Source organism: Periplaneta americana, chromosome 5 (assembly GCF_040183065.1).
Source record: "Periplaneta americana isolate PAMFEO1 chromosome 5, P.americana_PAMFEO1_priV1, whole genome shotgun sequence".
Classification (NCBI taxonomy): domain Eukaryota; kingdom Metazoa; phylum Arthropoda; class Insecta; order Blattodea; family Blattidae; genus Periplaneta; species Periplaneta americana.
The window spans coordinates 102,970,684-102,992,860 of record NC_091121.1 but is presented as its reverse complement, the minus strand read 5'-3'; the positions used below and the strand labels follow the sequence as shown (position 1 = coordinate 102,992,860).

General features: G+C 34.1%; 1 protein-coding gene across 2 annotated transcripts in view; it reads left to right on the top strand.

Annotated features, from left to right (window-relative positions):
• Positions 1-22,177, top strand: part of LOC138700051 (CD166 antigen-like) — a 1,161,032-nt gene that overhangs the window by 730,050 nt on the left and 408,805 nt on the right. For both annotated transcript variants that reach the window (XM_069826355.1, XM_069826354.1), the window contains exon 3: positions 19,370-19,505. In XM_069826355.1, the coding sequence (XP_069682456.1) occupies positions 19,370-19,505 (136 nt within the window). The remainder of the gene's footprint in view (positions 1-19,369; positions 19,506-22,177) is intronic.

The following is a 22,177-nucleotide window of genomic DNA, read 5'->3' as shown; positions in this document are numbered from 1 at the left end:
TTTCGTATTTCTGTTCCACAGATCCCTGGGACGGAACATAAGCAGACGAAAGGTTTTATTTGTTCCAAGCAGGGAGAGAGAGCCGGGGGTTGTTTCATGTCTACTTGTTTGCAGCAGTCAAAATACAGGAACATCTTTCCAGCTGACTGTGTGATTTGTTTGCTACAGTGTATATTGAAGATGTTTGAAATAGGAATCGAAAATTGAGGAAAATGTTTTATAACAAGGTAATATAAATTATCGAATCATTATTTATATTCTTACTACGAGTTACATATAAAGGGTTGTTTCTGATCTTTGATAACGAATTTGAATGACGTCATATGCGTCAGGAATCACACCGACAGCTGAATTTGGACGAGAGGTGACAGACCAGTAGTGAGTGATTTCATAATCAGAGTGCACGGTGTATCACAGTAGCAATGCCCAAGAAAATCGAGCCTTTTTGGGAGGGGTACGTAACAACTCTTTCCGATGCCAAGTACAGTTACATGAAAATCATAGGAGCCTCCAAAAAATCTTGTTTGGTTATTCCCAAGAAAGGCATCTTGTGTGTACCTAATAAAACTGGCAAAGCTTGGATGGGATTAATTCCAGAGTGGAAAAAGCAAGAAAATTCACCCCCCGTCACAAGTCGCCGCACCTCACGAGATGATACAAATAAATTCCGTTCGAGCTTTGCCAATCTTATTAAGTACACAGAAGATGCCTTTCTTGGAAATAACGAAACCTCGTTTATTGCAGGCTTCTTTTATTGTCACTTATGTGTACTTGGCATTGGAAAGGGTCGTAATGTGCCCCTCCCAAAAAGGTTCGATTTTCTTGGGAATTTCTGCTGTGAGTCGCAATGCACTCTATGAAAACACTCGCTACTGGTCTGTCACCTCGTGCCACGGTTCAGCTGTCGTGTGACTCCTGACGGACATGATGTCATTCAAATTCAAATAGGAAACAACCCTTATTTTACAACTGATTATTATTTTAGCTGCAGAATAATTTAAACCTGAAAAAATAATTATTATAAACTTAAAAATATATATTTTTAATACTTAGACCATTAAATACAATTATATTAAATGTATAGAAACAAAAGTTCTTCTTATCAGATACGTAGGCCTATTTTAACAAATTGAACTTCTTCCGTCTCAAGAAATTTTTTGTTGAAGTGTGATTCTGAGAAGCCCCTTGTGTGAATACAAAAATTTCCTGCTATTTACATTTTTAACCTGAAGGATCCCAGTAACTCTCTGTTTGGTATTGACTTGTTGCTGCAGTATGTATTGAAGATGTTTGAAACAGCAACAAACATTTTGTTTCGAGCAGCCCGAAACAGTTTGCCGCAGTGTGGACCTGCTCTTGTATTATCCTCAACTTCTTTATCTCTTCGTTTTAACGTAATTATATATTTTACTTTTACTTATTTTAGAAGTTGTATTATGGTTACTGTTAAGTTAAATAATTTATACTAATATTAGTATTAGACACGCATTTTTGTTGTATGCGGTGTGAACATATTTGCTGTTTGCTCAATTATGGTGGATTTTCCTGTTACGAAAAAATAAACTCGCAATTCAGCCCACCATTCGAAAGGATAAACTTTTCATCATATAAAATATGCACTGAGTTACGTTCGGCCAGTCGTCCATCACAAATACTGTGATTTGAATTCAATATGGCATCTGAAATTAAAATTGTTCTGCTGACCAAAGACAGCTGCTAGCGTTGTTTGTTTCGATAATCGGTTTTTTAATCAATTTTTAATCTAACTACAAAAAATACACATCCAGAAAAGGAGACGAACAACCCATTAGTTTTAACAAAACACAGGTTGCTCACACTCTCACAAAGGTTACCTATCACCATCTAAATTAGAATTTCAACACACAAGCGTGATTTGCCAACTCTTTTTTTTTTTGTGGATAATGCATGTTATTTCTTTAAGGTCAAAAGATTTCCTGTAGACATCCTTCAATAACTGGGGTCTTTCGCTCGTTCCGTCCTAATTACACGTAATGTAATAAGAGTATTGATACAATACTTGACAGCATCAAGCGGAGATTCTTCGTAGCAAAGCCATCTGTTATGAAAATGTATAGGACTGACATAAGACAAGAGACACAAATTCAGGTACAACGGAAATAAATTACCATACCAAAATCGAATAGGGGTACTGAATTTACTTAGGGTACAGTTTAAACTCAATTACTTCAATTTCAGTGAAACATTTGAGGAAAAATTTAACTAATAAGAAATAGTAAAAAAAAAAAAAAAAAATGAGAGAGGAAAAGAAAAGCTAGTTCTGCAAGGCAATGAAAACACCTATTGTCATCTACGTGTTGAGGATTTGTACGAAAACATATTTTAATTATTTATAAATAGGGTCTTCCAATAAGAATGCTACACTTTAAAATGAAATAAATTCTATAAACGAAAGAGGTTTATTTATTTAATTACTATCGTATTAAAGCACATAATGCCATTACGTATGAAAGAGAACATCAGTTAAATGACCGCCACGGCTTCGTTGGGTTGCACGTGTACGGGTCTTTCAATTTTCAATAACAGACAAACATAAACAGGTTCAATTTCACGAATAACGCACGTGATATTGTTCCTTGGGCAATTGACTTCTTCTGATTTGTTGGCATAAACCCGTTATTTAACATAATCCCATAAGAAGTAATCCATCGGCGTTAAATCACATGACCTAGGGTACCAGTTAACGTAACCACCACGCGAAATGATGAAGCCTCTGAACTTCTGCTTCAAAAGGTTGACTGTTTCGTGAGCAGTATGACAAGCGGCGGCATCTTGCTGAGATGAGACGTTTCTGAGATCCATACCTTCCAATTGAGGCCTAAAATAATTTCTTATCATAGTCCGATATCTCACAGACACCGTACACTTCACGTAATGCACGGAATGCTTGGCGAACGGATGACTTTCTTTAATAGCACATTGTAATGTTTTCTACGCGTTGTGGAATAGTGGAACGTTCTATGATTATTTGTCAATAACAACTGTAGCCAAGGGAAAAATATGACTGCTATAGTTTCATAAACACGGCAGCTGTTATACAGAGCTTTCATGTCAAAACTTCCCTGTCTAAATAACTAATTATTTAAATTGAATTCAATTTAAACAAAAAAACACGTCAATTTAAATATTGTGGGGAAAGTCTGAAACCAGGTTTAATTGCATTTTAGATTTCACTCCCCATCCCCCCAATCTCCTCCACTTTGAAATTTCAAATGGTACTAATATATATTTTTATATTTATAAAAAAAAAGCCGCCCTAAATAAGGGTTCGAATAGATCGGCCTACTAATCAATTCATAAAGAATAATCATGAAAACCAATTGTGTGACAATTTGAAAGGAAAAAGAAAACATTGGGATAAATGATATGAAAACATAGGAGATCATTTACAATAAAAGTTTGTTGGGTACAAATGATTACTACTTATAGCTAAGGATGATTTTAACACATGAGATCCTATCGCATCAATCGTTGAATATGAAAGAACATTCAATTCTTTGTATACCTCATTCATTTGTTTTCGCATCTTTTTTTTTCTATCGTCGCCTGGCAACCTGGATTGTTGTTATTGTTGATTAGAGTAGAAGAGAATAAAGCTACAAAAACTTATTCAGCATTTCATGTAATAGTTGTGTTTGTGTATTAAATTATTTTACAATGGTGTATACTCTTCAAGAGAGAACATAAATCATCCTTATTGATTAAATTTACGAAATTACACAAAATAAGCTGTGTTTTCATCCTACAAGCAACTGATAATAAACAAAATACAGATTGCCAGGCGACGATAGAAAACAAAAGATGCGAAAACAAGTTAATGAGGTGTATAAACAATTGAATGCTCTTTCATTTTTAAGTAAAAATATATATATGGATACCATTTGAAATTTCAAAATGGGGGTGGCTGGCGGGTGAGGGTCTAAATTGTAATTAAGCCTGGTTTCAGACTTTCCCCTCAATATCTAAATTGACTTGTTTTTTATTTAAATTGAATTCAATATAAATAATTAGTCATTTAAACTGGGAAGTTTTGAAATAAAAGCCCTATTTGTTAAAAGTATGACACTTTTATTGGAAGATCCTTTATTATATAATTATTACCGTCATGGTAACCGTTGTTATACCCTTTCAGATAATGGAAACCAGACCAACTGATTATCATTTTCAGGAATTTGAATTTGTTCTTCAAAAGAAACTTTGGGATTTTTAGCGAATATCAAACTAACTTTCTCACAATAATTCGCTTTTAATTGAGATTCTCACTATACAATTTTATTTTTATGTTATATTCATATTATAATCCGTTTTGGTTTGTCGTGATTTAAAAGGAATTAAAGGTATGTTATGTTACAATGTCATTCGTCTTTAACGTCGGTTTTAAACTGCAAAAGTTATTATATCAGGTGATGATGTGACGTAGCGGGGGGTCTTTGAGACGTAAATGGCAGTCAGCGAAATGTTTGGCGAATAACTGCTCTCAACAGTTTTCTCCGAAACATTTGGTAGGACTTGTCTTGAATCGAACCCTGGACCCTTTAGTGAGGAACCGACAGTTAACTCAGGAACGGCTTGGCTTGGTACTACGATTCTTTCTTTTAGTTGAAAGTGGTCTTCTATATATAACGTCATAGCACAAGTTAATGCCAAGGAATTTACTACTTTTGTTGTGTAATTTAATTTTTTAGACAACGAAATGAGCAACATAAATTATCATGCTTAAAACAGCCATACTCGCAAAATAGCGAGAGACTGAGTGTCCCAGCTTCATAATTCTTATCCTTGCTCCCTGAAGGCCGGTGAAAAATATCTGCATACAATGTCTCCAAGTGAGTATCTCGTTGTTTTCCCGACTGGCAAAGCGCAGGTTGCAAATGCGATTCATCTTATTCAAGATAACGCTAAAAATTCTAGTATCTTCGATTTAGATGTAACATTTAATTTCAGAAATGATTTCTTTTTATTAATTCCAGGCATTAAGTAAGAAGATACGTATGTTTTTATTTTCGCTATTATTGATTATTTGTGTAGTTATTACTATTTAATATTTTATTCGTGATTTATTTGTATGAAATTAATGGAAAATCGTGACAGAACCAGCCCTACGGAATAAGAATAATTAATAATTAACTTAATAATCTTCCTCAACTTGGTGAGGTTGCCAAAGGCAAAGAATGTTAAACAATAACACTAAAAATGTGACATTAAAAATGTGTTACAAAAATTGTTTGCAATAAACTTAAAATTACAGTAGATAATGTTTTATAATAATAATGAAAATTTGCAGTAAATTAAAAAATACAGATAAAAGTAAAATAGAATGAGAAAGTTCAACTGTAATTTGAATTGAAGTACAAGTGTCGCCGTAAAATCTGCAGAGAACTCTTCAAAGCTATTATAGAAATTTCCTTAATTGTTGTTGTTGGGACTCCAAATTTGTGACAGAATGATACAAATTGTTTTGTTATGGTCCCTCTAGCGCCCACCATTAATCCGATGATTTCTATATCCCTCAGTTTATATGATGTTTTGTAATAAGGGATAGTGGGTACATAAATTGTCCTTTTCTCTAGATTAACCTCCTCGGGTTGATTCTGATGCGTCTCGAATCTGATGGTCGGATCCAGAATATAACCTTTTGTCTCTCCAAGTTTAAATGTTATAATATCAATACGCCGAAGACTTCCGGTTTCCGCTATTCTATGGACTTCTTCATAGGTAGTGTAGCCATTGGACTTGAGACATGTTGCGATTACAGACCTGATCTTGTGATATCTGCTGTTACGAAGAGTTTCTCCAAATGGCCGTGAACCCAAGATATGAGCCAAAGTTTCAACCTCACTGTGGCATCGCTTACAAGGGTTATTGTCTTGAGTTCTGCCAGAAATAGCGAGTACAGGAGCAACATTACCGGACATCTTTAGTGCATCTCTCCACTCAGAGCTAGAAAGGCCTGTATGATGTCTAATCCAGTTGTTTCCGGGAGTGAAGTCTATAGTATATAAACTCCAGTAATTTTAGGCCTATATTTTTTGCAAAAAAAAAAAAATATATATATATATATATAGTGATGTATTGCACTTAAAAATACGATAATTGGGAAGTGAATTTTGTAATATTTATAAATACTTTTTTAGTACATTAGGCTGCAAAAGAAGTGCCGAATCGAGTCGCTATCGATTTGAAATATTATCGTGTTACGAGGACTTCGCTTAGTAGGCCTACAAGAATAATTATACTCGTACAATCACATCTGACCTGGCCTAAATATTCAAAAGAATTTTTATTTCATACAAAGGAGAAATGTGTAGTTAAATGTTTCAATTTTCAATTCTGTAATTTAAATTTGTATATTTATATTTATAATAAAACTGATACATGTTTGTTAATAAATATGATACTAACTGACTGTATATTGTGATGGTTTTGCGTGATTGTGGACTATACTCCCACAACTTCAAATAGTATGCACAATACAAAATCCTTCGTGAATTGTAAAATCTGTCATAAACAGTTCACAACCAGAGGAATTCATATTCACATCAATCGATGTCATAATAACGACTCTTTATCCCAAGCTGTTTCTAATGAAGAAACTACTCTTAATACTCAAAATTCAGATAAAAATGTATCCCCTAAGAATTTATGTAAATGTGAAATATGTGGCCGTCTTTTTAAAAGCGTTAACCGTCATATTGTACGTGCCCATCCTGAAGTACGTAGAAATATCATCAATCACTCATATAATGATCCTGTACTCAACAATGAATTCACAAATTCTTCGTCTCAGCCCGTTCCTTCTACATCTTCAACGTCTGAAATACATGGAAATATTCTCAGTCATATAATGATCCTGTACTCAACAATGAATTCACAAATTTGTCGTCTTAGCCCGTTTCTTCTACATCTTCTACGTCTGATTCCCTACATGATAATTTTGATCTTAAGTATTGGGATACACAATTCAACACCTTAGCTTGTTTAGATGTCTCAGACAATGCCGTCTTTGATAAATGTGTTGAAAAATATTTTCACTACCTTAAACAATCAGTGTCTCAATGTAAAGGGCCCCAACATCCTGCAACAACTTATTACAAAAAACGGCAAGCTAGGAAAAATAATCCAGATGTTATTACTTATAAACAGTCAAGCAATCCTAAAAATAGAAGTAAGAAGAATTCTGAGAGAAGGAAGAACAAATACGCTTATGATTTAGCACAATTTAATTATTACTTCCAACGTCGGAAAACTGTGCAGCATGTATTATCCTCTAAAGGTCCTATGCAATGTAAGTTACCCGTTTCTTCGGTATACGAATATTATAACAATTTATATGGTGTCGCCAACAATTGCACACTTGATAACTATCAGTCATCTTCGGTATCCAATTATTCAGATCCTGACAATATTATCATCACCCCTGAAGATATTGCATTTGCATGTAAGGGTATCAAGGTTGACACTGCACCAGGTGAAGATGGAGTCAGAATGAAGGTCATTAAAGAGCTTCGTTTATATAAATCCCTTTCATTGATTGCCACATATATGCTCCGTTGGGGACATGTTCCGCCCTGCCTTCGACGTGCACGCATAATTCTGATTTATAAGGATGGTGATCCAGATACTGTCTAATTACGATCTATTCTGTTCTGCGCAGAATTATTGAGCGTGTATTAGATATCAAGTTACGTCTCTGTTGATCCCTCACCGAACACTTCCTGGTATAAGGTCTCGCAAGCAGGAGTTACCGACGACAAGAATGCGGAAGAAACAATTCGATAAGGAAGAGCGGGCGACAGGAAAGGTCACGAGATAACTTGAATGATTCAAGAGTACAGTCGGAAGAGAAACGACATCGATAGAATCAGTCTTGCTTTGTGATAGTTACATTATGGTTTTAGTTTCACTGCATGTGAATATGTGCTTCGTTCCAAGTGCGTTTATTTTATTATGTAGTGATGGAGCGTTCCCCTCGCAGAGTATCATTATTTTATTCGTAAACATAACGTTGCGCGTTTAATTCGCTTCGAATTTTTCTCTTGCTACGCTCTTCATTTCCACAGGCGATGTCCCCATCTGTTCATCTTCTTGGAAGAGGCAGTACTTCCACCGGCCCGCACTCTCGCCCCCTTGACGTGCCTACATACACACATCAAAACAGACAGTAACGCCACCACTGTTTTTCAGTAATCATTCCTTGCGCGAGCTATAGTGTCATTTATCTTTAAAGCTTATATCCCATACGGACTTGAGATTAAACTGCTGCTACTCCCTTTTTTCTGTTGCATTTTAGATCTGCAAATAGATTTGTGGAAACTGGAAAGAAACGTTTTGGACTGTCATTAAGGGAAATTAAGGTTTGAGTTATAGACTGTGTACGTACTGTTTGAGCAGGTGGGATATATCTATCTTCTTTTTCTTCTAGTTGTCTGAAAGTAGAAAGTCATTTGTGATGCCGAAAATTCAGCTTCATGAAACGTATCAGGATTTAAAGGCATGATTCCACGTTATCTGAATCCATTTGAAACTATATTTTGATTTGCTGCTTCCACAAGAGGCCTACTCACTTTAAATTATGTTGAATACATCCTGAATGATCAAGAAGAAACTTTTCTATCTATTGAAAAGAAGAAGTGTTGAATGACACCATGAAAGAGATATGTGGCTGAATCTTGAGGCTGAAATACCGCAGTAAACACATAACAGTCGTGTGGTTTCTTTTTACGAGTTCTGTAAACTGAATATTCCTTGTGTGAGTCACGTACATATCTATTATTAAAAGGAGAGGACCATCCTCAGATGAATTCTTATGGTTAAAAATTGTTTAAATAATTCCGTGGAAACATCTGGCTGCATCCATCCAGAATATTATGTGATAAGTAAATGCAGATCCTGGTGGAGCAGAATGTTGCAATTCAATCTTCATGCGTACTAGCGCAGGATTATGTCATAGGAAAGCTGAATTTCCTCCAGCTGATATACAGATTGGATTAGTTGAAGAAAGATTTCTTTCAGTAGATCTTAAAGTTTCCACTTGCTTTCTTCCCTTCAAAGTGTGTGCCTCTGAGCATTTAGACTGAATCGTTGTAAGCCCTAATTCATCCACGTTGAAGACTCGATGTGATGGAAAATTTTTGTTTCTATTGCAAATACTTCAAAATAAAAGACATAGTGACATTATTCTTGTCCAGATCTTATACTCTTGCAGATGAGGTTGTGTCCAATGATCTTAAAGTGATTTCCGGATGGCAATTTTTTCAACATTTGAATAGCTTACTCGACTAGATTAAAAGTCGGACATCGGACATAATACATTTTCAGCTGAAAGAATAGTGTTTTCTTAACTAAAATGTGTTCTACAATTTCTTGCACTTCGTCTTAATTGAACTGATTGAAATTCACTGAGAATGTTGTTGCTGTTTTTTTTTTCCGTTAGAATTTTGATTATCAATCTTTTCCACCGTGTTTCTTGGAATATTGAAATGCATGGCAGCAGTATCATATCGGTGGCCCAGAACCAGACAGTTCCAAGTCTATTTTACCATTTTTTTCAGGAGAACTATTTTAATCTTCTGACATTCAAAGCTTCATGAAACAATTTGGAATATCTTCACAGTAACCTTATGGAGAGGAATGTTTACAACTGTGCTCGATTCATGCAGATAAGAACTGGAACACAATGAAACACAGATTTCTTTCTTACAAAAAATTGGACGTAGAACAATCTGGTTCTCAGTCATCGATATGTCATTATTCTCCGTTACGTACCGACATTATGATTTTGAACATTATCTCTGCTTCCCAATTCTGCTGACTTGTTTTTCGGATATATTTAGACGATATATTTTTTCTGTAAAAAGTAATATCTTAATTTAATCGTTAAGCTAGTCGGTAAAGTAGCCGAAAAAGTTTGTAGTGATCGAATTTTAAATATTTTGTACTGTGACTTGAGGTAGGCAACAAAGCTTGCATACTCATAGGTTATCAAGTATCAGCGAAGGCCTGAAAATATGCGTTAAGAGCAAAATCGAATAATTTTAGTTTCATAACACTTGTAAAAATTTAAAACATATCTAAGACACAGTAGATAGTGAAGGCAGGTGAAGTGGCAACCTTGAAACTGAACTGATCACTTTGCACGATCTGACACCGTGACGAATAATTTTCTGCGCTAGGCATTGTCCTTACCTATCTAGATATAGTTACGTACTTGCGTGTAACGGTAAACCACAGTTTATTAAAGAAGCTAGCACTGCTTATGATAATAAGACAAATAATAATGCAAAGTTTGAAATACGAGTACATGCACGTAGAAATGACTTTTACCTTACATTGGATTGTACCAATTCATTCATTCATTCATAGTTTTCTGCATAAAGGCAGATCTTTCGCTACAAACTAAGCTTCTCGCAATTACCAATTCCATTGATGCTAAATAATCAGCAGTCGATACAACGTCGTTTAATAACCGATTAAAACCATGAAGCTAGGTATCCATCGGAGACAATACTGGTCAGATATCACATTACCACCGATAAATATTTACGCCTAGGTGAGGATCCTTATTGATAAGTTGATAACCCGTAGACACTATGGAACATCAAAGCGGAGATTTATTTATTAGGGGAGACTGTTGTACCTTTAAACACTTTTCACATTTAATTTTTTTTAATTTTGGGAAATGAAAGTTTTTTAATGAAAAAATGCTTGAAATAATTATTGAAGATTCCTTTATAACTTCCTGTATGTATTTTCCTGTTTTACATATCTATGAAGGTTGGAAAAAATAAAATGAGGAGATATGTAATGTGTTCAAAGGTACAACAGGATCATGTACCTTGGAACATACCCTCTTGTAAGTCGGAACACATGAAATATAGGTGGGAATATAGCTGTAAAAATTGACAATCATATTTAAAATGTATTTTCAATCATAAACTACAGCAGGATTCTCTGATTTATATTTTATTTAGTGGAGAAGCAATAACTGCTTCAACAGCTTTCTTCAAGACATCCGAATCAATTGGGGACCTCTTAACTCCAGACTTACTTCGTGACATGACCTTAAAATAAAAGAAAAACAAAAACCGATAATATCGTGTAATTTGGAACATGTTCCATGGTACAAGATGTTTTGTGTTCAAAGGTACAAGAGGGTGCACGTTTAAACAAATATGGCTCCGAAAACTAAGAGAGTCAAATAAATCATGGAAATTAAAATATGTTATTACTCACCAGATGATAGGGAACACACCGTACTTGAAAGATATTAACAAATGCAATCTGGTTTTGTGTTAGAAAAAATACATCAATGAACGAAATGTTTACTTTCTGTACTAAAAAATTTCTTTTGTCAACGGAACTCACACTTTGCAATAAATCAAACTGAAACTACGACCAGAGCTACTTAATGGCTTTCTCTACAATCTACTTCAGTTTGAGTTCTCTAGGGAGCAGCAAAAATTTAAAAACAAAAAATGTTCAAAGGTACACTATGCTAAAGGTACAACAGTCTCCCCTACGTATATTTGTTTAAAATGTGTTATATATAATATATTTCGATATTCATTATTTTTATTCATTAACTTATTGATTCATTAATGCATTAATTATTTCATTATTGAATTCACTCTTTAATTAAATAATTAATTAATTAATTCATCCATTCATTCATCCATTAATTAATTAATTAATTCATTCATTCATTAATTCATTCATTCATTCTGATGTAGTTAAGGCCATCAGGCCTTTCTCTTCCACACCATCAAAAATACATGTACAATAATAAAAGTCAAACTATGAACAAAATAAAATGACATAGAAGTAGTAGATAGATAGATGGATTTATTGAGTAATATTATACACACAGATGTTATATTATCATAATTTTCTCTAAAATCCAGTGTCACGGGTCTTCTGACGGTACGTGCTTTGTACCTAAAACAAGTCCTACTTTGTAGGTCTCACTCCCCTCACCTATGATTATATCCAACAACTATCTAAAAGAACATACATATTAAAATGAAAATGGCACAACAAAACACATTATATAATATATCCTAACCTAAAACAGACATAAAAGACACAGAAGTATATAGACTACAGTCACATAAACTGTAAATGAGTGATTAAGTATATTTGTTATCATAATTATATCCTGCTTAATTAAAAAGGCTAAGGACTACCGGCGTAGCTCTGTCGGCTGAGGCTTTTGCCTGCCAACCTGGAGTTGCGCTCGGGCGTGGGTTCGATTCCTGTTTGGGCTGATTACCTGGTTGGGTCTTTCCCGAAGTTTTCCAACAGTAAGGCGAATGTCAGGTAATCTATGGCGAATCTTCGGCCTTATCGCGCCAAATATCATCTTACTATCACAAATTACATTGGCGCTAAATAACCAAGTAATTGATACAGCGTCGTTAAATGTCCAGCTATGAAACAAAGCTCATATTCGATGGCTGAGAAACAGACAGTTCTAAGTACAACTTTTTATAGGAAATAAATCTGTGTTTCATTGTGTTCCAGTTGTTGTCTGCATATATGAATCGAACAAAATTATAAATATTCCTCTCCATAAGGTTATGAAGCAATTCCAAATTATTACATGAAGCTTTGAATGTCAGGAGCTTAAAATAGCTCTCCTGAAAAAAAAGTAAAATGGACTTGGAAAAGTCTGGTTCTGGGCCATCGATATATTAACGAATAGAAACAATAAACTTGCAATTTTAAATCTAGGAAAAATACAAATCAACATATCTAGTAATAGGCCTACTTAAAACCATGGAATAAGACAATTTTTTTCCAATTTAATTTTTAATTATGATAATGTCCGGGAATCCCTGACGCCACTAAGTAAAGAATTCCAGTGGCGAGATATTTCTGCAATTTAGGAGGATGAGTATAAATAAGTTTTGTGATGGCTAGAAATAAATGCTTGATGCCGCTTTCGAAGAGTTGTAAGAAATTATTGACAGTTAGATACCAGTTAATTCGGAATAAAAGTATGCATGACTTTAAATACCAGATTCATTGAATGTATTGTTTTTCGTTCCTTCAGACAAATTCATGAAAGTAATGGGAGAGAAGACGCTACATGGCTAAATTTAAGAGACTTGCAGATGAATCGTATGCACACATTTCAGTCTCTCAGCTAGAAATGAACTTATTAGTTAGCAAGGAATCACAATAATCGAAATGAGGAATTACAAGCGTCTGAAAAGATTCTTTTTTAGACTAAATGTTAGAAATTCTTTCATATGAAACAAGGAATGAAGTAGACAAAATATATTTGTGCAAGTGTGTGTCAGCTGGGTGTTCCAATTTAGATAGCTATCCATAAAATGATGAGGTTTTTAACTGTTTCACTGTATTCAACAATAACCCATCCCATTTAATTTTGTATGTGCTATAGTACTATTCTCATGAGTATTATGTAAACGATTATGCCCTATTACGATTATTTGCAATTTCTCTGAATTTAACCTTAAGTCAAAGTAAATGTTACATATTAAATTTGTCAATAGTGACGTAAGTGACCTTCCCACCAGTTACTTTCATGGGTGCGTCTGAAGGAACGAAGAACAATACATTCACTGTCTCGTCTGTTTAGAATCATGCATACTTCTACTCCGAATTATCTGTTATCGCGCTTTCAATTTCTTACAACTCTTCGAAACCGACATCAAGCACTTCTTTCCATCCCTCATCATAGAACGTCTTTATACTCATCTTCCTATACTGTAGAAATACCTCGCCTCTGGAATTCGTTACCTAATGACGTCAGGGACTGCAGGACTTTATCACAATTCAAAATTAAATTGGAAAATTTTGTCTTAGTTAATGTTGTTAGGTATTGCTAGAAGTATTGATTTGTGTTTTTTTTTCTTTTTCTTTTTAATCTAGATTAAAATTGCAAGTTTCTTGTTTATGTTAGTTAATTAATTAGGATACAATTAATTATGATACTCAATCACTCATTTAAAGTTTGTGTGACTGCAACCTGTGTATATTTTTATGTGGCTTTACTTTGTTTATAGTGTTTTTTTTCTCTCTCTTTATTTCTTGTATAGCTTTACTTTGTATATAGTGTATTTTTTTCTGTTTATTTCTATTATTGTATTTGTATTCCTAGTGTTGTGGAAGAGGAGGCCTGATGGCCTTAACTACACCAGAATAAATAAATGAATGAATGAATGAATGAATGAATAAGTGACGATTAAGTTACGTGGCTTCGTGTTGCAGCTGTGAAAATAAGTTTGAATCCTCCTAGGGAGTGGGTGGGTATTAGCCCTTTTGAATATGATATCGTATCCCATATCCTCATATTCATCTTCTTTCACTGTGGCTGTTCCTCGGCTTTGGAGTTCCCTACCGAGTAATGTCAGGGACTGTCAGACATCAAACCAATTTAAGAATAGGCTAACGAAATATTTTTCTAACAATTCTTGTTAACAATAATAGCTGTTTCAGGTTTCTCAATGTTTAATGGTTATATATATCACAGATAAATATCTAAATTATTTCATTATTGTTATTATTATTATTATTACTATTATTATTATTATTATTATTATTATTATAACTATTATTATTATTATTATAACTATTTCTTACCAATGTTTATTATTGTCACACTAACATTACTTATCCAACTTTCATTATTTACTTCATGTTGTTTTACGGTCTAGATATTAATGTAATAACTATTTAAGCAATTGTATTCAATTAGAATTAGAGTCTGGCTGGGCGGAAGAGAAGGCCTATTGGCCTTAGCTCTGCCAGATTAAATAAATAATAATAATAATAATAATAATAATAATAATAATAATATTAATAATAATTATTATTATTATATTATTATTATCATTATATTATTATATTATTATTATTATCATTATATTATTATTATTATTATTATTATTATTATTATTATTATTATTATTATTATTATTATTATTATTATTATAGTAAGTGGAGGCCCAGCAATATATGGACCTCACACCAGAAGCGCCCCTATCCTACGTCCGTCTACATAATTTATTATTGAAAACACTCGCGGATGTAATAAAAGGTCTTCTTTAGATGGAAATACGTCTATTAGTTTTAACTGCTGTACCACGTAGATGATTTCAGAAATATATGGAAAAAATAAGTGGTACGAATGGACACATTGTGAATTCCACACAAAATTTCGCATTACCAGCCCAACGGAAAACGGTCGTTAGGAACTTGCAACACACAGTGACTTAAGATCTATGTTCGGAAGATGATAATGATACGTTTTAATTAAAGTCTGATCGACATTAAATGCAAAAGAACAAAGTACTGTAACTCTCGTGCGAAAGAGTAAAAACATTGTGAATTTTTACATAGGCCTATACTTCACTTCTTCCCGTCCTTTTTAAATGATGATTTTCCATAACTTTAGGAGTTCTTAGCTTTCATTTCAGCACAAAATGTAAATGAAGCCCCCGCTATACGTCATAACTGAGAAATGAAATTTTTTAGCCGGCTAGAATTATTATCTGTAACAAGATCGCATTGGGGTTCTGGCAATTCATTCTTCTCGGAGCTGACCTCAGCCATCTGATATTTTTTACATGTCCCTCATGACTGTTTCATGAGGCACTGTCGCAGCCTGCGCCTTCTTTATTTACGAATATCTATTCACGAACACATCTTTCTTTCAGAACTTGCAAACATTCAGAAAACCGAAATCGAGAAAAGAAAATTCTAGCGAAAAAAATATATAAGTTATATTTACTTTTAAGGTAAAAGTGAACTGTTTTGTTTAAGATTACTTCACTCAGTTGGAGTTTTCTCATCGTATCGCATCAATAAATACTCTTTTAATAATTAATTCAATTGTTATGCATATTATTTTTACATCCTTTATGAAAACATGAAATATCTTCTGAAGAGTCAACTACCAGTAGGGTAAAGTTGCCTAATTCCGTGATACTCCTAATTCCGTGATACTTTTTTTCACTGAATATCACGGGGTTGCGTATCTTGCTAGGAAGTTCACCGATGTCTCGAAAGTAGGCGACAGATACACTCTTTCGAGAAAGATGTCTGGCGCTATGGTCGAACGGCAAAGCTTTGATTGACATTCAATTTTAAAAAAGCATCACGGGATTAGCGGTATCACGGAAATAGGCAACTTTGCCCTACATATATGCCAACAGCTGTGCTTCCTGTTTGCATAATAATTTACAAAATAATAATACTAGTAAATTTACTTGTGATTTGTAATTTATTAAATACTTCTTTTGCGTAAAGCTAAGAAGAAAACTTACAAATTACTAGTAAAACTAATATTATTAGTTATTAGTCTTAAATAATATGTTTATACAAGTTTGCATTCACACATTATTACTTTACCAAAGTTGGTAGATATATGAGATACCAATATAAAATATGTCAGATTATTTTATTGTATGATAAACATGAGAGTCAATTCTTTCGTTTTCTAAAAAATTAATATTTTGACTTGTCCTGTTTTTGCTATCAATCTTTCAAATTGTAATTATTTTTCGGTTTCTTATAGGTCAACAAAATAGGCATTTGCTCTAAAATGCGATGTCTAATGATACCAACGACAAAATTCGAGTTTTTCTAGCTACTACTATGGACTGTTCTGGTTCATATGAAGGGTTCAGTGCCATAGTGGGCCAAGCGCCGTTTATTAAAAACGGAGAAAGTAAGGGTTAAAGGTAAATGAATACCATAGTTTAATGAAGATTGACATATCATTTAGTTTTAATGTGTATACTTTATATTACCTGCTATATGCTAACTTAATTTTAATCCTTGCTTTCTACGTCTTTAATATTTGGCGCTTGGTATACTATGGTTCTGAACCCTTCATATGATGTTTCGATCGATTACGTATTTCCGGTCTAAAGTACGGTAGTATTAACTAGAATCGTATAGAATAAGCTGCGATCGAAGTTCAAAATTAAAAGACACTCTATGGAAGGACGAACCCGGAGATCGAACCCTCTCAGCCAGTCGAGACATTCATACGAACCCAGCACTGTAGCGGAAAGCCATGGACTATCATTATAGGTTTGCTTAGTAGACGTGACTGTTTCTTTACTCAAACGAATGGTATGAATCAATATATGACCCGTTCAGAGCAGAAGTGATATAAGTCAAAATTGGGTAATGAGGTTTAAAATAAAAATTCTGTAAAATACAGCGCAAAGTAGCAATTAATATATCCTTCGTGGTATTGACTGACTACTAATAGTTTAAATAAATTGAATATTAATTGCTACTTTGTGCTGTATTTTACAGAATGTTTACTTTAACCCTCATTACCCATTTTTGACTTACACCACTTCTGCTCTGAACGGCTCATATATCATTAATAAACCATCATTCTATGTTTATCTATTATTATTTAACTGTTTTCAATCGTTTCTAAAAATTAAATAGAAGCGCTGTGAATAAGAGAGTTTCGGCGACGAGAAGTAATATGCACCCACCTATAGCCGTGTTGTGCGTTATCCTAAAACAATTTTTTAGTGTTTGGAATCAGACACTATACAAATTCTTGCAAAAAATAATTATAGGATTAATTATAGTTGAACCCATTGAAAGACAAATCATCCCTTGCAAGACAGAATATCGTAAGCGCCACTTTGACCGAAAATCAGTTATGGTGCTTAGAATAAATTCCCCAGCACTGCGCATCGACTGTAAAATTCCGTAAACCCCAAAAATTGTTTTCCTTCCGTTAAGATGGTTTAAACTTTGACTATCGCATCCACTACCATGTTGGATAGTATCGTAACTGCCTCTCCTGTAAAGTTAGGAAAATGATGCTTACAGGGGACGAAATGTTGTAGAGATTAATTCCAATTAGTTAATGAAATGGTGTTCTTTGTCATTATTATTATTATCATCACAATCAATATTTGGTTAATTTTGTGGTAACAATGGTTATTAGAGAAGAAAAATTCGCTCCGGCGCCGGGGATCTAACCCAGGTTCTTGGTTCTACGTATCAAGCGCTGTAACCACTGAGCTACGCCGAAGTTCAATCCACAGCACCGAATCTCTCCCCTCTAGTGTTTTTCTCTTTGTGTCCTTACTCCATGTTCGACATATATGTTGACATCTATTAAGTCAACTGCAATTATACAAGGAGTGCACACAATTGAGTGACTTGATGGCCGGGATTCCACAGTATTATCCACTGTAGGGCCTACAGAATATATCTGTTATGGTAACAATGGAAGAGCAAATTCGCTCCGGCGAGGTGTTTGAATCAACACTACGTAGCGATGTGGCAAGACTGGTACAGGGAACGAAATATTGTAGAGATTAATCCCAATTAGTTAATGAAATAGTGTCCTTTTTCATTATTATTATTATTATTATTATTATTATTATTATTATTATTGTTATTATTATTATTATCACAATAAATATTTGGTTAATTTTGAGGTGTTTGAATCAACGCTACGTACGGATGTGGTAAGACTGTACAGAATCTACCCTTAAGGTAATATAGAGTAAACAGTTGTCTGTCACCATCCCTCTGGCAGAGAAATGAATTTAAACTTCCCAACGGGGAATCTAAGTCTTACCTGTAGTTTTTATTGTGAAGAATCGGTAGAACGGAGAAAAATTCTCTCCGGCATCGGAACTCGAACCCAAGTTTCCAGCTTTACGTGCTGGCACTTAATCCACTAAACCACACCGGATTCAAATTCCGATGCAGGATTGAATCCCTCTCATTTTTAAGCTCTACCTACTGTATTCCCCTTTGTTGGCCTACCCTCATGTACCGTGTACAGTATATGTGATAGTAGACACAATGTCCAACCACAAGTACAGAGGTGCACTCATTACGAGTGACTAAGTGGCCGGGGTCCGACGGAACATGGCGCCGTCTTGAATCACAAAGTGATTACTTGTGCTTTGTGGCCGGTGCCGGAGAGGATTCTTCTCCGTTCTACCGATTCTTCACCATATTCCATAAGGTGAATTACTGAACTGAAACTCCATATGTACTTCGGTACATCATAAAATAATATAATCTGTAGTTTTTAGCCGAGAACTGCAACACTTTAGACAAAATGCGTCAATGTTGCAAAATAATGACACATTTATCGAAGTAAAGTGTTAAAATCGTTTTCAGCTCATGTTTCTGTACTTTAAATTAAATCTGGGGATGATTCCTTTAGGCAAGTTCTCTGTGTGCGACTGGGTGAGTTGGCGAGTCAATGGGAGGCAGAGGTGCCAGTGCGAGTGTCCTCTCTCTATATACACATTGTTTGTCGAGTAAACACAATTGCATGTGTGTGCGTGTGTTTGTTCTGCAGATCTCACTGTCCGACGCCCGCAAGGTGACACTGCTGGACGTGCAGAAGCAACTCACGGGCTTCTACAAATGTGAAGTGTCTGCAGATGCTCCACTTTTCCACACAGAGATCAAATCTGCTTCCATGACCGTCGTCGGTAAGTAATGGCAACAAAACAAATACTAATGCACTATTGCATTGTGAGTTTCTTTGTTTAGGTAATGGATTTTCGTCTTGTTGACTTATTATTCTGTCTAGACTCGAGTCTTAGAAGAAGTTTTATAGATTCAGTTCAATTCCGTTCAATTCATTTCAATTTCAGACCGTTAGACATACAAGTAATAGGTTTCGTTTCCTATGACACATGTGAAAAACACAAATATAAGTGAAATTAATTGAAACAGTACAAACTAATTATAACGATTCACACACGATATGTTAATACCACAATTTTTTTTATTTTATTGGGTTATTTTACGACGCTGTATCAACATCTAGGTTATTTAGCGTCTGAATGATATGAAGGTGATGATGCCGGTGAAATGAGTCCGGGGTCCAGCACCGAAAGTTACCCAGCATTTGCTCGTATTGAGTTGAGGGAAAACCCCGGAAAAAACCTCAACCAGGTAACTTGCCCCGACCGGGATTCGAACCCGGGCCACTTGGTTTCGCAGCCAGACGTGCTGACCGTTACTCCACAAGTGTGGACAATACCAACAAAATGTAACAAAATTTATTTATTATAAACAATAGGATTCTTCATTTAAAATTATATAAATGTTATAAAATGTATTTAAACAACTCACATTAAATGTATTAGTATGATTATTAAACAACAATAAATTTCATGCGAATTTATGTTACAAAACTCATCAACAGAGTAACAAGTACTTTTTAACAATCAATTATAAAATCTAGCTTTAAAGCTTTTGATTGGTAACTTATAATATTACCTTGAAAGCTTATTATACAGAGTGATCCGTTTGGGTATGGATAAAATAAAAACACAGTAAAACATTTACTACTGAACTTTATTTGTTGAAACTTTGTGTAAACAACACTGAAAGATGTGAGATTCCTCAGAGCTCAACATGACCCCCATTGCGCGCCCTACACAACTCATAACGTTGATGCAATTCAGCCCATGTCCGTTGTAACATAAGAGATCATCAATGTTCCTGGGTCTCTGTGAATAGACAATGTCTTTAACAAAACCCTACACGAAGAAATCAGGAAGGACAAGATCTGGGGAGTTTGGGGATCAAGCCAAGGGATAGCTGCTTTTCGTATTGGGTTTCGCCTGCGATCTCCTGCATGTTTTTTTAACACAGAACCTGTTTCTACAAATGTTCGATACCGCAACATTATTGAATCGTATTTAGGTAGGTACATTACGCACACCATACTCACGTCGAAATTCCCTTTGAACTCTTTTAACACTCTCAAATTTAGCATACCAAAGAACACATTGTGCCCGCTGTTAATCTGTGGTAGCCATTTTAATCATCTACGATTTTCATTTGTCCATACAGATTATACATTGTTGATTGTCATATATGGAAACTCTCATGTTTTAATCATAATATAAGCAGCAAGAAATTTTTCATACTATCATAATAGCTTTATAATATTAAATTAATATTATCCATACCCAAACTGGATCATCCTCAAAATAGAAAAGTATGCCGTGAATACGACGATGTAATCTTATAATCTACAGTATGGAATATTAATTTGTTCACTATTCCTAATGTCATGATCGTGTACCTATATTGGCCACTAATGAGTAATTGTCGATATTATGTTGAGTGTAAGGTACTAGGTCACATATATACAAATTTATAACTGTTAATATCTGTGATTGCATGAAAAGTGGTAGGCATTGTTCAAGATAGTTTGATTTACATAGAAGTCTAATGGCTTTATTTTGAAAAATCAAAACGGTCCCAATTTTGGTACCATTTCTCCAGAAAATTAAGGTATATCAGATTATGAAAGAAAGTAATGTAAGCACATCTTAGATAATTTTGAGTAACGCAAGTTACTAGTTTCTTTAACATATATAAAACGGTTTATTACTTTGTGCATATACGTGTAAATTATTAGATATGCTTTTCCCATGTTAAACTAGAGTCTATGAAAAACCCCAGAAATTGTGTATAGTTTTGATTGTTGTCCTTATTTATTTGATCATTTAGGCTAAAAGTTATGTTGAAAGCCTTTTCTTGATTAAGCAAGAAACCATTAGATTCAAACCATAAAGCCATCTGTGAAAAAATACCGTTGGTAAGAGTATGTAATAAATATTCATTCAGAGTAGAGCTAGAACATAAGAAGATAGTGTCAATGGCATACTCGTACATTATTGTTATTGCTTTAATGAATTCAGAAAGGTCATTAATTGCTATTAATAATAATAATAATAATAATAATAATAATAATAATAATAATGGCTTTATTTAACCTGGCAGAGTTAAGGCCGTAAGGTAGTTACATAAAATTTACCTCATAAAATAAAAATAAACATAGTGAGATACATATTAATGTTGTTAGAATCAAATACGAATCACATAAAAACAGAAGCCGATAATTGAATAAAAAAATTGTACACAGTAAAAATAAAGACTACATTTAAGTAGGATTTACATAATTAAACCAGAAACCGACAATTGAATAAAATGTACACAAAAATAGATTAATAAAGAAACAACACAGTGGGATACATATTGGCTTTAAGTAATAAATAAACACGATTTAGATAATAAAAATAAGAAATAAAAAAAAATATAAAAATAAATACAGTGGAACACATTCCATTAAATATTTGCA